The following is a 19,020-nucleotide window of genomic DNA, read 5'->3' on the forward strand; positions in this document are numbered from 1 at the left end:
TTTTAACTTTTTCCTTCAAAATATATAGACTCCCATGTGATGTACATACTAATAAACTATTTCCACATCATTGCAGAGTGATGCTGAAGTCTGTTGAAAATACTATTTTTTAAATGATTTTTTTCCAAAAGAAGTTTTTTTAAAGTATTGTAGTGATTTCAGTGTGGTGAGAACCTACATTTTCTCACATTAACTTGTTTACACCCATTGTAGTATATAACTTTAATGAAAGAGTCTTATTTAATCATTGTAATCTGTACTCCTGAGAATCTGTAAGTGTTACTTAAAAATCCAAATGAGCCATAAGAATAAGTGTTATAAGCATACCTTATCTTGATTTAAAAGCTTGGGAAAGTTTTACTGCATGCCCTTATAGTACTAATATTCTGCCCTCTCTATTGTGCACAACCCTGAACACTGCATTCCAAACCAAGTCAAATGACCCTACAAATTTCAGTATCAAAATTCAATCGTGCCTTTCAGCTCCTGTCTATAATATAATACAACAAATTACAAAGCTAAATCAACAATCAAAACCAGTAAACCATAAACACATGAACAAAAATGCTCATGACAACTATTTTCCAATTTCTTCACAGATAACAGTAAAACAAGTTTCAGCTGAAGCAACCTACACCATCATTCGCATAGATAACAAAGAGTAAGTTCAATTGACATGGATAATTTCATCATCACACATGAGCATTAGTGTCCTTCCTTACAAGAAAATTTACATCCTCACCAATCACCATATTTAATAGAAATTTGAACAAAACACCACCCTACTATTCAAGTTAAAATCATATATGGTTCAGTTGTAGGTTAACAGCAAGTCTTCTCAACCGATTCTTTCCCCCAAAATAGTACTTATTTATCATGTGTGCTCCAAAAGTCACCTATATTTCAACTAAAAAATGTACATCACCTTGCCGACGTGTAATATCCAACACATTCCTGCCATTTAGTCTTTAGACAAATTATGACATTGTTATTGTCTTAAGTTTCTTATTATATTCCTTTTACATCATTTGTTCTTCTTTTTTTTATGTTTATAGTTCTATCAGCCATTTCTAGCACAGTGTTGAAATAAAACGAGCCTATAAAACAAACAATAACGACTATGTCATTTCTGTATATTTTAATATGTTGAAAATGCTGAAAATTTGAGGTCAAATTACTAGACATTGTTGGATCAACAATTAAACTTACCTTTAGCCAACATTTCGTGCTGCAAAATCGGGAGGTCATTTTACTAGACATTCATTCATGCTTGAATAGAATCCTCAAATTTGATTGGTCTTATCGTGAGGTTATCTAACGAATAATCAACGCTCTGTGTTTAATGCTATCGCTGGATGCACTCTGGCTTCGCTTGTATTAAACCCAAAGCGTTGATTATTCTATATATAACCTCACTCTAGACAGTGAAATAAATCCTAATTGTTAGATAAACATGAAACTTGGTACATAAGGTCATTGGAGCAAATTTGGTAATTATCATCAAAGTTCAGGAAGTATATCTTATTAACCGCAGCAGCTATATTGACATGGTTTGCTATATAGTTGTAGGTTCATTTGCTCTGGAACTGGTGATTTGCATGGATACCGATGAAAACACCACTGATAGCTGAACCAGGCGAGACACTTGAGACGGATCACCTTGATTTATTTCTCAAGAAATGTTTCAATAGCATTTTACATCGGTGGAAATAATATAGATGGAGATACAGCTGCATTGCTGCTCTTGTTGTAGTTTATAACTGATTGTTAAATATTGCACACATAAACTGTTCCAGTACTGAGGTTTTCTTAGTTCGTTTGAAAAAGAAAACAAATCAGCTCTATTGCGTAAAGCTGCCATTTTTATGTTCACGGAAAAACCATCAAAATGTTGACAAATTAAACGTATTTGTATTAGGAATTATGCTTCTTTCGAATATTACATCCAACAGATTGATCATATCAGTATAACGTTTTAAATATAGCAATTTGGATATTAAACGTATTCAAAAGTTCAACTATCATTTCCGTATGCATATTTGTTGTTTTGAAAAATCAAAAGTTGAACTTTATTCACTTTATCCTACTAGTTGGGCATTCATTTTGACGGAGAGATAAATGTTATATTCGAAAATATGAATAGTTTTATGAATTGACGGAACAAATTGTCATCGTGAAGAAATAACTTCGTTGTTTTTTGAAATTGTAATTCGCATTTTAAACGTCATGCTATATTTTCTTTGATAAACAAATGATTAATTCACAAGTAAATCATACGTTATTTTCCTTATAATAGGTTAATAGATACTTAATCGTATGTAGGGTTTCGAAACCCTTATGCTCTCGTTACAAAAACGTTCAGGCTTTGCACTCAAGATGGAGGGGAAACCTGTTGTATTTGAAACAGAATTGTGTGAATTTTGGATATATTTAAGTAATTATATTTAGACATTTCAATATGTATATATATTTTGTATTTTTCCAAGTGTTTCAAAGTTCTCCTCCAAACAGATTCGTGTTAATTGTAAATAGTTTAGCCTCTGCTAATGACATGTACAAGGTAGATGTTCTGCTGAGTAAAAAGTCTGTTGCAGATTTTCTCTTTACGTGTTTGTTTTATTCTCAGAAACTTAATGATGTAATTCCCAATTGGGTATCAACAAAATGGGACAGAATGGACCGTACGAATAGGAGGAACATTAAAAGAATATATAATGACAAGATATTAAATGCAATAAAGTAATAAAGATACAAAATGTTCGATAACTCACAACATTTGTAAAAAAATATCTAAGTTTCAAGAAAGTTACCGTTGAAGAGAGCCGATAGCTCACCAATCGTAATATTCTCTGCAAATACTCGTGTTAACAAGTCAGCGCAGATAGACAGTTGTTTTATTTTATATGTTGAAAAAAGCACAGGTCATTTTTTTTAGCTGAAGTGAATAAAAAATTGACACATTTTTAATTAGTGAAAGAAAATATACAAGTAAAATTATACTTTGAAGAAATTAAATTGATTAAATAAATGTTTTAGAGACTTACCCGAAAACCGTTTAAGATTAAAAGCAACAACACAGAAAAGAAGAAAATACATTTTCTTCGAAGTTCTGCCATCGATCCAAAATAAAACAGATTAATTTTGCACGAAATAAAGGAGAAAATTGCTGACTTTCTGAGACAGTTAAAGAAGTAATGACGGTGAAATCGTTACCCGGGGAAAGTCCTTAATACGTACGGATGTCCATGAAGACCATGTCATTTAACAGCTGGTCACACAATCTATGTTTTCAATCTAGTGTGTCCTATATCGACATCTGTTATGTATGTAAGTGTCATTATTATTACAGAATAAACATGTGCTAGATTATATTTGACTAGAACAGGGACGTCGCTAGAGGGGAGTGTGGGGTGTCTCACCCCTCCCCACCCCTCCAATCTTGGTAAAACTGACGATAGTTGGAAAATTTGAGTGCGACATTCTGAATTTCCGACTGTCTCACTCTAATTTTTCCGACTGTCGCACTCTAATTTTCACATATTCTTGTAATTTGTGAGTGACCTAATTTTTTTCGGTCACAAGACCTTTAATCAGTCATATTTACGTTTACGTTTATTTAAGTTTTCCTTGTCACATTGAGAAATTGTATCTCGCGATCCTTATACTCCACCATACAAAACTTCGTATGATTTTAAATACTCTAAAAAAAATGCCCAATAGAACTACTGTGCAGCGTTCGCCAGCTACAATTCGGTTAATTTATGTATCAACTTTGCTATTGGGTGGGTTGACCTGGTTCGCTAGCTTCAAGTAAGTTCAGGATATACATTGCCTCTATGGTATACAATTAAAACACTCAATGCTAATCAACGGAAGCTTAAAGGAGCCATCAACATAAGAAAAAATGTGCCCCCATAAGTTGACATTTTTCAGTAAATTGTTTAGATAACAAGATAAAATCTTATAAATAAATCAGAAAAATGCTGGATTGCTCAGTTGTTTTAGCTGAGCAATTGAACAATTTTCTGCAAAATGTTAAATTAACAACTTATCGTATCTCGACATTTTTCTGCAAAATGTGTAATTGCTCAGTCACTTCATTCCAAATGCTCAGTTGGGATGAAGTGAACAATGGAAATGTTTTCATGTGAGTGATAAATAGCCCCGACCCCCCCCCCCCCAAGAAAATAATATTAAGCGTGCTAGTAAAAAGCACTGTATTTTTTGGTCATTCACTATGTCGTCGAATATAATTTGTTGAAATAAAAATCCCCTTTGTTACATTAACACAGCTTTTGTACACAGTAGTCAAAGTCTCCCCTAGGCAGATAACTATACTCAGTTGCTTACTTGTTTAGCCAGAGTGATTATAAGTTTGTGAAGTGAGGGCCAGTGGTACAAATGTATCGAAAAAATATTTCCGCGCGCTACGCGCGTTCAACATGAAAATGTTGACGAGTAGCACGGGGGGAGGGGGGGGGGCTACAAGGCAGCAGCCTTAGCTACGTCCCTGATCTAGACGTTTTATGCTATAGGTAGGCCTATAAGTATACCGGAACATGGCCTTTCTTAGTTCTCGGTTTGACGATTTGACGTTATGTAAAGAGAGTTTTGAACTGGAATCAACGATACAGTACCTACTTAACTTCAAACACATAGCTAGTACAGTAACTTATGATGCCACCTGTGACACATGTTACTACGGTTCATGTCCCAGACACATTGTACTAGTTATATGTATCGGATGGTTTTCCACATATCAGTCCATTATTTGTTACAATATCACACATGCAGTAAACTGTTCAAATGATACGTTTCACTTTAAATGAACATGAGCAGGGATTACCCATTCCATACACAATAAACACCATGATATTTATTATGATTTCAAAGTACCTTAACTGCTTTAACGTTACACCATCATTTACAAGGTAATGCCTTCTATTTTTTTTTGCTAGTAAGTACAAGGTACTATATGCTAAACAACGTGGTTGACAACTTACGATACTGAACGGAATCTTATGGACTTATAAACCGTATGATATCACGTGATTGAGCCACGTAGCACTGTTCCACGTGTTCGATATGGTGACATCACAAGGAAATACATCTTGAATGATGACGAATCGTGGCTGGATTCTTTACTACAATGATACAAAGGCATATTGCCAGACGTTATTATCTGTGCCAAGAAATCGGAGTTTATACTTCTTGTGTTAAGGCATTTGCATACACCCTTCCTAATATAACCTAATACAGGAATATGACCTAGACGTTACGTTATATAGTAACACTACATGGTATCGATGGGTGTATAGTACATGGTGATTTGGTCAAAATGATACAAACATATGTCTTTAGTGTCTCTAAATATAATATTACAACAAGGAAGAAGACGATCTCAATGACAATAATTGTGACATATAGGAGAGCCATCACAACATACTGATTATAAATGATAAGCGTGTATTCAAACACATTTCTATTGATATTAAGAAAGTTCGCTAATTATAACTTATTGTTGGAATATTATTAAATTTCTCTCGTGTTTTTCACCATTTTTACCCATTTCGTCTAAGTGTTTTTATGTTTACTGTACAGAGTAGCCTATGAAAGTCCTTACCATTATTGTTGCTGAAAACTTTTCGATCAATATAAATAAATGCCATTCCAAAGACGTTGAGAATATTTCTACCTGCTTATGTTTATGTTATGTCCCACACTCCAACACCCCAAAGATCACTTTGAATTACTGGTAGCAATTCGGTAATAACATATTCGGCGTCCCACACTGCTTGCGAATTCCTGTCACCGGACATATCGATTTTCACCGATTCTAGTATATAAAAATAAATATTCATGTATATTTGTCAATTACCAATCACATATATGTGAATAAAGATGTTTTAATTTCAAGTGTCGTATACGCCACCTTTGTATATATAATAAAGTGTTACAGTGATGAGTGAGAATTGGGATACGTTAGGAATATGGAATGCTGGAAATCGGTTCTGTTAAAGTTCTAAACAAAATATATTTGGAAGAGCCCCCTCTATTCGATTCCGGTAAGGATATGGATTGGGGACAACCTTTACAACATGTACTCTATGAAATACTTATTTGTGGAGTTGATACGCAATTATTCAACAAAAAAAATCCACCTATATGTTAGCAATATCCTTTATTTTTTATTTAATCATATCTAAATTTAGATTACATTGTCGGAACGTTGTATATGTTGTTATAATTTTCCATATAACCACCTCACTTTGTTCGTGTTCGTGTTCGTGGGAGTGGGAGTGCGAATGGTGGTTTTAATCGCTAATACGGATTCATCGTGGTAAGTTGAGTAAATAGCTGTTTCGTTAAGCTGCAGACAGGTCTCATATTCTGTCAGCAGTTTTTGTTTTACCCAATGCAGGTTAATCAGTAAGTACTTACTAAAGCGATTCAATACCTCTTCCATAGAATTTTAATTAAAGCAATTAAAAGTCACATAGTCCTATTTAAATAAAATATCTGATAGGATGTTGGTGTAACTAATCACATTGATACAATTTACAGCTTCATAGCTTATTCAGTTGATAGGACTATTAAAAAAAGTGTTCATATACTTAATTGTTAGACTTAATAGCACAAAACCTCTGACGTTATATATGAAAATAGGCGCAAAAAAATAAGCAATTTGGCCAGTCTGTCTATGTGTGACATAAATAATAATTCCTCAATGTTGTGTATTATTGAAATACAATTAATTATTAAACTAAGAATGAGTGCATAGTGGATCAAATTGTGTTTTATTTAACCTACACTTCATTAAATATTATGATAATATTATATTCAACAATAAAATGAGGAAGTTTTGACAAATTTGACAATTTTCGACATAAAGACTCATTTACCTATATAAAAGTTTTTAAGCCTAAACGTGATATTATTTCAATGAAGGAAAACGCACATTTTAACATGATTATTGGATAATTATTATCACTTATAGTGATACAATGGTACATTAAAATTGTACATCAAACTTTAATTTGGTATGTTGTAGCCCTCTAGCAAACATTATTATCAGTCCAGGGTGTATATCTATTCTGAGTTTAAGTTTAAACTAACCCTTTTACATAGTTGAGGTCCATCAGTTAAAGTGACTGGACTATATTGTATAAGGCAACGACTTCGGGTCAATTCCCCAGATACAACATAAAACTCAATCGGGCAAAAACATAAGATTTTATGTTTACAATGTTTTAAAAATTTGACGGTTGGTGTTGAAAGTCATGAGGTCTTCTGTTGCATATATGAAGCAAAAAAACACTTGGTTGAGTTATTAGATTAGGAAGGACATGACTAACTTTTCTTCTGTCCCACCTCCTTCTCCCTTTGTTCCACCCCACCATCACTCCTCTTCTCACAGCTCTCTCCCCCCCCCCTTTTTACTTCACACCTTTCTGTCTTTGTCCTTCTCCTTCAATCATTTATTCAATTATACTTCGTTGTCAGAATGTTATTAACTTTCTCTCGTCTTCTTGATCTTTTTCTCCCATTTTTTTTATGTATTTATTTCGGTTACATAGTAGCCTATGCAGTTCCTAACCATTATTATTATTGAAAACCAGGCTATTAAATGAATATTCATGTGAAATTGTCTATTTTCAATCAAATGGAAGTTAAAAAAGATCTTATCATTTTCGAGTGTCGTTTACGCCACCTATGTACATATATTGATAATGTTGTACAGTGATGAGTAGGATTTACTATTTGATATCAAAATAAAAAAAAACATCCTGTCTTTATTAATACATCCTTGCGCTTTTTATTGGATAGGCGTTTAATGGCAAACTCCCTTAGATGTTTCTTGTACCATGACAGTTTCGACTTTCTGGACGCAAGGTAACGGTAAATTGACTTTTTTACCACATTGGCGGCGCATTCACATACATTGGTAATTAATTTGCTGTCCTCGTGTAGTAGGAACACCTTTCGCCTTTTGGGGGAACATTTTGATACAACAAACCATTTCACGGGCATGGTTCTAAAGCGACGTGTTGCTGGTGCTACGGTGGCGAAAGTTTTAGAACTATGGGTCTAAGTTTTATCATGTTTTGTTTTGCTTCGATCACTTGGGTACGTAGGCATACTGGGTCTCATGTGGAAAGTTTTTGTACGAAGACGAAAATCCGTGGGCGTATAAGGCTTTAGATCGATGAATATCTATATCCGTATGGTTCCTAGGTAGCATCTGCAAGCGCTTCCTGCATACTTTTGACTTGCTCTGGATGCATCCTTTTTGCCAAATTTGAGACTTGGATTTTGTCTCTAGGGCTTTTAAATAACACGATGTAATGTGTGATATTACTTGTTTCCTTTGCCAGTTAAATAAAAATTGTGATATAGCTCATGGAAATATTTCATATGATTATCTTTCTATTAACATCATATTTTCATGCTGAGTTTCTTTTGGAAAACCAATCATTTGTGCGTTGATCGTTCCCATGTGACGTCATGATATCGTCTAAAATCATCAACTTTTTGTAAGATTGGTCAAGATTGTCTCCAATTCCGACAGGAGACTTTCAACAAAGGATTTTAGAGAGGGCCACAGACAGCTCTATAACAGATGGCTGGTATTCTCAATAGCAATGCACAATCCTCTAGGGCGTATAGTCGTAACTTCGGATTTATTTAGAGAAATGATTTTTTTTTTCAAATACCACCTTAACAATAAAGAAAAAATGTATCGACTATGAAAAGGACAATATACGTAATTGCCTCATGAGAGCTACCGTCATCTTAGCTTACGATATATTTGAATCCTGATGACCACGCACACTCCTTATTAAAAGGATTCTGACACTTTGAAATGCCAGAAATAAGACGTCCAAATGAGTAAATGGAATAATATTTGCTCAACTCTAACGAAAATTGCCACCCGATTACTTTCAGGTTCTCCTTTTATTTAATTGTTTTGTATTGATGATGGTTCCAGTGAAGCGTTAAATGTTAGCGTTAGCGTTAAATGTCTATCAAAACGTTGCGGGTTTAACCACTACTACCACAACGTCATATTCAGCGTATACAAACACACCCGCACTCTGGTCAGGGCGTACTCAAATTGCATTTCAAGGCGCACAATACGTTTTTTTTTGGAGATTAAAGTGGCGTCCGCTAGCTAGGTCAGGTGTCATATCAAATGCATACAACGAGTAACCTTTGGCGTAGTCACTACAACTGATCTGATTGCCGTAGTCACTGGACATACTATTTAATCCCGAAGACAGGCAATGACGTAGCGAACATCCGTAAAATTAAGAAGTAACGGTTTGCTTTGTGTTTGTCATTGTTGTCATCTTAACGAACAAAACGCTAGTTCTTTAAATAATCAACAAGACTCCATTATCTGTTGGTGAATGCCAGGGATGTGGAGTCGGAATACAAAGGCCACTGTCATGCCATGCCCCCCCCCCCTTCCCCACCTATGCCCTCAATTTCTAAGTTATTCTTGAAAATGACACTTTCCTTTGAATTTGTAAGACTCAAGGGGATTCATGTCGGAATATTACTCAAACTTGTTATATTTTAAACACAGCAGTAAAGTTTTAATTTCATGTTGGGGTTGGGGATGATCAGGTGTTTATCGCAAAACAAAGAATTTGGAGAAAGATAGTTTCTATATTCGGGACAACCAAGCAGATGACCAAATGAATAAATACCACATCATTCATACATGGAGATGAGTGAGGGAGTAAGAAATATATGCAGATCAATGGTAAGTTATTAAGTCTGGTTGAATATGTACCTTTGGAAAATATCTAATTAAAGGAGTCGTCCAGAAGACTGGTTATATATGATTAAATTCGTGTGTATTATCGAAAGCAAATGTATTATCTAATTGTGTCAATTTTAGGATATTGATTCAGGAATAAAGAGGGCGCATATTATGGTGATTTCGGATGATTGTGTTCTGTTTGCATAAACCAATGCGTTTTACTCTGGCAGTAGAACTGATCTCTCAAAGATAATACATACACAACTTAGAAATTACATCAAAACGTATAAGATGTCGTTGCTAGTTAAGCGATGTCATTACATTGCCACTAACTTTTATTCAATATAATCGCAACATTTGGAATTGAACATGACTAGTCAGCATACTGATGTATTTTTTTTAAATATATTTCATTGCATAATTTCATAGTATTCTCAGTGCCATTATTACTGATAACATTTTAAAAGACAAGTTTGGAATCCAATTCAATTATCGAAAACTATTTGAAAAAGTATCAAATGCCATCGAGTTCTCTGTGCTGGCTGTCCCACTGGTAAAATGGTTCACCGTTGTTTTGTATTTTGCCCATCATATAGTATTGCCTTGGAAGGCTTATTAGTGTCTCTTTCCTTCAATTCGATCTTTCAAATACGCTAACTTCCACTATAGCTTCGATATGTACTTCTTTATTTAATATATGTTATTATATCGCCAACCGTTTCCTGTCCTTGTTACCTTGAAGACTTCAAATCCACTACTTTGATTAATAACGTGGCTGTATTTTCATTGTTGTTGTTGTTATTCCGCAATCAGAACCGCGAAGATTCTTCCAGAAGATACCGCGGTAATCGTTGGACGAGTAATCACCATTCAGATTGGAGTAGCCGCAGGAATAGAAATGTGTCTCATAAACAGGATCTTTGTTTCGGCAGTATCTACAAGGATAGTTACCACTACAGCCTTCGCAATTAATACATTTGTAATGATCATCATCACAAGAATAACAATAACGAGAGCAATAAAAATAAAAAAAAGAACAATAATAATAACAATCATGATAATAACAAAAACAGCTAGATAACTCGTAGTCTCCTGTAGCTACGCGGTCGCTGAATGAGTAGCAGTTGCTGGTAGAGCCTGTGCTACTATCGTCTGGATACCACCAGCCACCTCGGTGTTTTTCTGCACAGTCGAAGGTACTCGATCCATCGTTGTCTTGATCGCGCGTACTAAATCGTTGTCCTGAATTTGCTTCCATAGCATTGTAACCTAGAAGGAAATTAGCGAATAATTAGGAAATGTATATTCTTGCTATATGTGAAGTTTTCATTCATGTATACACTATATCTTATTAAATAACTTTCAGTTCGTTTGCTATAATTATCGGTTGTCAGTGCGTATGTTGCTGTGTTAGTTAATGTTTAGGCGTATGTAATATTTTGAGCTTTAATATAAGAGTTCTTTCTTTTGAGATTTTACAAAATTTGAAGATAGTAATCAAAGTTCCAGTTATCACCGGGGAGGTTTCACTTCTGACAACACGTCTTGGAACCTTGGTTCATATCATCGTTTTCTATCAAAATATATGTCTTTTGATCACTACTATAAGTAATAGTTCATACCTCAAAGCTGCGACAAATATTATGTAGTGAAGCGATTTCAAGATACGAGTGAAAGCAGCATTCTTTTAAGAGCTCATTTTTTGGCCAATTTAAAAGTAAAAGGTTTGACTTTCTTCAACATGAAAGGGTTTTCGGATAAGAAGTGAATTTTCATCGTTTCATCGTCTCCTCTAGTGAAACGTCTTATCTTTCATCTGAAGTTTTTACTTCCATTTGATACTGACAAAATAATGAGTTTTACCTATTATCTGATTATACATTCATAAAAATAAGAACTAAGGCAGGTAATGCTCTTTGGGAAAGAAACACATACACTTCGTCTCGACTGTTCTCTCAACATAATGTTCAAATTCTTTCATACTTTTGTTGATGTTATTTTTTTTTTGGTAATACTATTAGCATCTTAACCAATGCCATGGAAGAACATTGTATGGTCAAATGAACCTTCAATTTCTTCTCTTTTGGAAACGTTAAAGTTATATTTAATAAAATTAATTTTATCATTTCTTTTAATTATAAAGTTAGCTGTATTTTGCAGCAGTTCTAAGGTTTCTAGGCTAGTTATGCTTTATGCTTCTTTATGCTTCTAAGATCGACACAGTCTGAATGAAAACACGAGAAATTAGACGCAGAGCTATATATGAACTTGGTTGCTATTATAGAATATGAATGTTATAATCTATCATTATGCATACACGTGCTAAAGTGTAAAGCAAATATACAATGAACTTTGTTTTCGAGACTCTAAGCACGAGGTATAGTTTGTAGTTCTACATTAGTCTCTACACTTGATCTATAACAATACCTGAGTATATGTACGAGTACAAATACTAAAGTATGATTACGAATACAGGTAGTTATGTTAGAATAAGATTACACAATAACTACGAGTCTGCGTATGATTGACATTTAGAACAATACATACCAGCATTTCCATAGTGGCCACCTAATGACAGTCGGTATCTGTCTCCTTCGCTACTGATTCTAAATGATGAAAAACTGCTGTAGTATGTTGATCCTTCCCTGTTAGTCTTTTCTATTCGAAGTTGGTAGGATTTTTGGTTTGTCAATTTGTATATTTTATCGTTGCCAATCCAATGATTTCCTGTTGGGTTTCCAAACCCTACCAAATCTACCAAAAAAAAAATCAATTAGTATTAGATGGCAAGTACGTATGTATGGAATATCTCATTGTACTGCAATAAGTAAGAGAAATTAATTGGTGAAGGTCAATAATCCGATTTATTTTAAACGAAAGGAAGATGGATCAATTTAATTAAGTAATTGAATAATTTACTTCACATGTTAGTTAACGAAGTCCTGTCATATAAGAAAACACAATTTAACATGGGAAAGATATTGCTTGTCAATGGCTAAAACTTACTGTCCATCCACCACTAGACATGTCACAATAAACTTCAAACCCGGAGCTTCCAGCGGGATAAATGGTATATTTTCCGTTATTTCTTCTACCCGCTCTGTATAGATCAGAACAATCTCTCGGTCCACTGCGGGTACATGTAACACCATCATCTGCAAACCATTCGATACAGTAACATCAACGGATATCATTCCGCGCCTCGCAGGTTGCATCTGCACTACAACTGTACCTCTCACGTCTAAGTACGTTCCTGTTGCAAGTTATTCGTGAGGCACAGTCATAACTAATGTATGATTCACCTCCCTGGAAGATAAATGTTAAATGACGTATACCAAAGATAGTAAATACATGTTAATTTGTTACATTTTTAACGACTTTTGATGACGCACTGGATTAACCTTAATATATGGTCATGAGCGTTTTAAATAAATTTGGTAACGTTCATCGTTCTCAGTGTATCAAATGATCGGTTGCCATGATATGCAATTTGGCTAGATCTAAATTAATTATATGGAAAGCATTTAAAATACCCTACAAGAATCGTACTCACCCTTAATACGCTTCCTTTGGCAGCAACAAAGCAGTTGTGGGTGCACGTCACTCCATCTCCTTGGTAGTTTCGATTGCAGAAACATTTAGAGACACCGTTCCTCTCATCACAGGTTGCGTGATCACTACACTGGTAACTCTCATCTACAAGCGTGTTGTTCCTACAAGTTGATCTTTGTGTACATCATGAATTGACGTAGAACTCGCCTTCCTAATTTAAGAAATTTAGCGGGATAAAATAGTAAAAAATAAATCAATTATGGATTTGCGGTTGTAACAGTTAAATGTACAGAATTGCAAGGATGGCTGGCCAATGCAAATTTCCTTTTCTTGCAAAGGGTATCAAATTTTAAGATAGTTTAATGAGGTCTTTGCAGGCAACTCTGATGTTGGGGGCGTAGGTATTTGCCATACTTTTTCTTTAAAAGTAGCTGCCAAATGTTGCCTTCCTTAAAAGGTTTGTTGAAACTGAAAACTCAAGTTACAATACGTTTGAAACGCACGATTTTGGTAAGATGTATCTAATAATTTTGTTTAAGGTTTATAAGGGAATGCACACCCGTAGAAAGGAATACTATGAATCGACTAAATATAATTCATCCTTTGACTGACAGCTTTGCCTGGCCTGTTCGAATGAAATGGAATCAATGGATAACCGCGATGCTCTCGCCACACGGTTATCTGTAAAAGTAATGCGATACTTGACACGTTTAAATAGTAAAAGGCTTGTCCCAAATTATATGGACAAAGAATTATGAGCAAAGCATTTAAAATGGCCTGAAAGAACTACAATGACCCTTTATACACTTCTTTTGACATCAACGAAGCAGTTGTGGGTGCACGTCACTCCGTCCCCTTCGTAGTTTTGATTGCAGTAACATTTAGAGACACCGTTCCTCTCGTCACAGGTTGCGTGATCACTACACTGTTAACTCGCCTCTATAATCTGGTTGTTCCTACAGGTTGATCTACGTGTACATCTTGAAATGACGTAAAATTCGCCTTCCTAATTTAAGATATTCAGCGGGTAAAAATAATCATGATGGATTTGCGGTTGTCACAGTGAAAGGTACAGGGTTTCAACGGTAGGTGGCCAATATAAACTTCCTTTCGATTGATCTAGGTAAGGGTATGAGCCTTTAGGAAATGTTAATATGGTCTTTAAAGTCAATTCGGATGAAGCAGGCCCACGGATTCACCATAAAAAAAGATAGCTATCAAACAATTAATGAAGAGGAAAGCATTTAAAATGACCCGAAAGAGCCGTACTGACCCTTAATACACCTCCTTTTTCAGCAACGAAGCAGTTGCATTGGTTCAAAGGGATACATCGCTCTTGCTGTATTAGATAATCACCGACACAAACACATTGCTCTGTTTCTGGGTGAGATGTAGCCGAGATGCAAGAGTCAGGGTCATCACAATTCCTCTCACAGGTCTCATTGCTAAATATCTCATTAGCCGGACACCATTCGGGGATTATTCCTAGAGTACAGGAAATAATAAAATGTAAATAATATGAACCTGATAGAGAAACGAAGAATATGACGTGAGAAAGAACAGGTTTGTCATTCTGCCTTCTCATGTCATTCTTATCTGAACGTTAAAGGAAAAATCACACAATCAGAAACAGTTCGAATATATACAGAACAATTTAAATCAGGTAGTGGCTGTTCCTTATTCAACTTTATGTTAATATTTATTCAAGATTACGAGATGATACTCCGTAATTTGTTGCAAAACTGGTCTAAAACCATATAGTCATAGCTTACTCCTGTTTCCGAGTTTCCGCGGAGTTACTATACTACTTTTTGACAACAATGATTATTAATTACAACGTTGGTTGTTTTGATCAAACTGGGAGACGGACCTGTTAAAGTGTGAACATTCTGTTGTACACATGTTAGATACGGTTCCTTGTTCAGAACCAAGTTTAGTGTTGATTACGAAGCAGTAATGTAGAAAGTGCGTAATTACAATTCAGCTAATGGAGGCCATTTCGAAATCTAGTATAGATAATAATGAAATATTAATATTTCAACATATCATATATATCATATCATGTTGTAACCGCTACTATATGTATTGTAGCACCGTTGTACTCGCTGGTATACTCTATGTATACTCGTACTTTATGTATTGCAGCAGTTTATTCAAGCTAAGAACAATTTTGACACATCAATTTTACTTCCAAAAGATCAATTCGATATCAGAATAAACCTTTCAGTCTATGCACGTTTACTTTCGACATTTAATAAACAAATACGAGTTATTTTGGCTTTATGTTTAATAAGAATGTAAAAGACACTTACCATCTGATATTTCGAATGTACCTAAACTAGATATATGATAATCCCCCCATTCATCTGAGATACGAAACTCGTCGTATGTTACATAGTAAGTATCTCCAGCAACGTTCTCAAAATCCATTCGCAGTTGGTACAGCTTTTGATTTGTTAAGAAGGCAATTTTCTCATTTCCAATCCAAAACTCACTCCCTAGAAAGCCAAAGCCATTTCTGAAATCTTTCCAACTTCTGTTGAAATTGACGGAATCTGATCTTCGGCGCTGTAATACCTACGACGAATACCAAAGAAGTTAAGCGTTAACTAGGACGTTATTAAATATGAATTATTCGTTCCCTACCGCAATGTGATTTGTTGCTAACATTTCTAACAGAAAATAGAAATTATATATATAACTTCAATTTGTAGTGTAGGCTAAAGGTTTACAATTTTTCTTGGAAGATGAACTACACTGGACTTAATTTCAAAATGTATAAAAATAATTGATTCAAATTTTGCTTCGATAAAAAGATTCAAGTTGAAAAAATTGAAAAATTGAAGTAAATTTGTTCAAAACTGGTTAAAGTTGAACAGGGAACATCAAGTTATCAACTATGGCATACCGTCCATCCACCAGTATCAAGATCATTATAACAGTAAGCCTCAAACGGTTCCGGGTAGCCATCTGGTTTAATAAGGTACACTCCAGATGTATTGTGGGTAGAAGAACATGCATTCGATACTTCTCTGCAATCTCTCGGATACTCAGGTTGTTGAAAAACAAAGTATGTAAAACCTGGATGAAAGGTAAAACAAAGTGAACATTTTAACGCGATTGAAAAATCATTTCAGTTAACGAAAATAGCATTCTGAGCCAATTGTAATAAACATGGCTTTGTTACTATGAGGTAAGATAATAGATTAGCCTTTATGCCAATTATTACTCAACTACCGTATAGAGGAAGATATCGCGACTAATATTAAATTTAATAAGGTAATCGTGGTTGGATTCTCAGATGTAACTGTTTTGAAACAATTACGTTAACATAAAATTCAAAGACCATTTGAATCAAATGTTTTCGTAGTTATCAGTAGTTAAAGACTAATGAAAACAGTCAAATTACATTTAACGTACATGAAAAAATATCGATGTAGCACGTTGGACATGTAAAGATCAAAAATATACGACTCAGAGGAAATCAATTTCATAATAGATGTTCGGAAATGGTGACATGATTGAAAAAAAAAAAAAAACGTTTAGAGTGACCACTAAAGAACCAACATTTCCAGCCATTCAAGTTGGTCAACTGAGGTGTTAACATTTATAATACATAAGTGATATAGCTCACTGAGTTTACTTCTTAGCATAAGGTCAATCATATAACATAACAACTACACCTACCTGAAGATCTTCTGTCGGCACCGACGATTCCCTGTGTAATAAAATACTTTTAATGAATACATTACAAGACATACAGATTGATGCAGTCAACATTAAGCAGGATCAGATTAAATGTAAAGCTAATGTCTTATAAAAACAGTTCGAGGGAAAGAAAGAACAATTCGCAAACTGGTTCAAAACATGTGAGGTTAAAACAAGTTGAGTCGATATAAACTTTGGTAAATTCTCCAGATCACCACTTGTATTGATGTTTTATCTTTGTCTACATTCCATAGCTGATTTACAGGTCAATGATCACTTACAGGATACAACTCTCTTCCTGGAAGCTTTAGATTAATGGCATTTTTCCGGTGTAACAACTATCCTGGTACATGATACGTAAGTTCACGTAAAGAACAAAGGCAATAGCTGACTGCTTCCTTAGACAGCTTTGTTGCTTAATGCAGAAAGATGTTCTTTGTTCAAGTTATATTTTGACGTAAGAAGATTACCGACAAATGTGTCTTGATACTTACTGTGCACAACGAAACTCTAAGATTTGAAAGGGTCATTTTACTTATAAGGTAAGTTCATGCGTTTATCAGAACGAAAACGAAAACATATTCTTTGATTGTCTAATTTCGTGTGCGTTTTTGTCGCTTCTGTTACTGTTACTTGTCATTTAGCCTTTGAAGAAGATCATGCTAGGATCGAATCCTCAAGCCAGCTTACTTTTACACATTGTCTAATTTCTGTAGACACTTATTTACTTCCATCAGCCGGCTATACTAACAACTAAGTCTAGCCAAAATCAGCAAGTGCTTCGTGTTTGAAATATTTCGTAAACCAATCGGCAACAAAATGTGATACGCAAACTTGATTTTCAAAATACAATCTTTTCATCAGTCATTGATGTTTTCACAAACGGCATCCATGATACTATTTGCAGCTTCTGCAATGTACACAATTTTTGGAATGATTTAGAAGAGGGGTTTCCATGTGTTAAAACATTTATTCTCAGCGGAGGACTGATAGGCTACTATTTTAGGTATAAACATATATTCACATACGTTAAGTTACTATCCTGAATATAACATTGTATAATACATCAGCCAGACTGGTGACATTTTCTTTAATGCAACCCGATTACTTTCAGGTTCTCCTTTTATTTAATTGTTTTGTATTGATGATGGTTCCAGTGAAGCGTTAAATGTTAGCGTTAGCGTTAAATGTCTATTAAAACGTTGCGGGTTTAACCACTACTACCACAACGTCATATTCAGCGTATACAAACACACCCGCACTCTGGTCAGGGCGTACTCAAATTGCATTTCAAGGCGCACAATACGTTTTTTTTTTTTTGGAGATTAAAGTGGCGTCCGCTAGCTAGGTCAGGTGTCATATCAAATGCATACAACGAGTAACCTTTGGCGTAGTCACTACAACTGATCTGATTGCCGTAGTCACTGAACATACTATTTAATCCCGATGACAGGCAATGACGTAGCGAACATCCGTAAAATTAAGAAGTAACGGTTTGCTTTGTGTTTGTCATTGTTGTCATCTTAACGAACAAAACGCTAGTTCTTTAAATAATCAACAAGACTCCATTATCTGTTGGTGAATGCCAGGGATGTGGAGTCGGAATACAAAGGCCACTGTTATGCCATGCCCCCCCTCCCCACCTATGCCCTCAATTTCTAAGTTATTCTTGAAAATGACACTTTCTTTTGAATTTGTAAGACTCAAGGGGATTCATGTCGGAATATTACTCAAACTTGTTATATTTTAAACACAGCAGTAAAGTTTTAATTTCATGCTGGGGTTGGGGATGATCAGGTGTTTATCGCAAAACAAGGAATTTGGAGAACGATAGTTTCTATATTCGGGACAACCAAGCAGATGACCAAATGAATAAATACCACATCATTCATACATGGAGATGAGTGAGGGAGTAAGAAATATATGCAGACCAATGGTAAGTTATTAAGTCTGGTTGAATATGTACCTTTGGAAAATATCTAATTAAAGGA

At 34.8% G+C, this 19,020-nt stretch overlaps 1 protein-coding gene and 1 long non-coding RNA gene across 2 annotated transcripts in view; one reads left to right on the plus strand and one right to left on the minus strand.

The window, feature by feature from the left end:
* Positions 1-5,874, plus strand: part of LOC139973428 (uncharacterized) — a 34,020-nt gene extending 28,146 nt beyond the window's left edge. Inside the window, exons 2-3 of the long non-coding RNA XR_011795212.1 lie at positions 600-661; positions 2,627-5,874. This is a non-coding gene — a long non-coding RNA (uncharacterized lncRNA). The remainder of the gene's footprint in view (positions 1-599; positions 662-2,626) is intronic.
* Positions 5,875-10,061: 4,187 nt separating this feature from the next.
* LOC139973420 (zonadhesin-like) lies at positions 10,062-17,034 on the minus strand. The gene is made up of 8 exons (XM_071980104.1): positions 17,009-17,034; positions 16,230-16,402; positions 15,634-15,898; positions 14,595-14,806; positions 13,323-13,532; positions 12,776-13,075; positions 12,317-12,523; positions 10,062-11,038 (listed from the first exon to the last, which is right to left on the minus strand). The coding sequence occupies exons 3-5, from the start codon at positions 15,749-15,751 to the stop codon at positions 13,506-13,508; spliced, it is 357 nt and encodes a 118-aa protein (XP_071836205.1). The 5' UTR covers positions 15,752-15,898; positions 16,230-16,402; positions 17,009-17,034; the 3' UTR covers positions 10,062-11,038; positions 12,317-12,523; positions 12,776-13,075; positions 13,323-13,505.
* Positions 17,035-19,020: the final 1,986 nt, after the last annotated feature.

Source organism: Apostichopus japonicus, chromosome 9, assembly GCF_037975245.1.
Source record: "Apostichopus japonicus isolate 1M-3 chromosome 9, ASM3797524v1, whole genome shotgun sequence".
NCBI lineage: Eukaryota > Metazoa > Echinodermata > Holothuroidea > Aspidochirotida > Stichopodidae > Apostichopus > Apostichopus japonicus.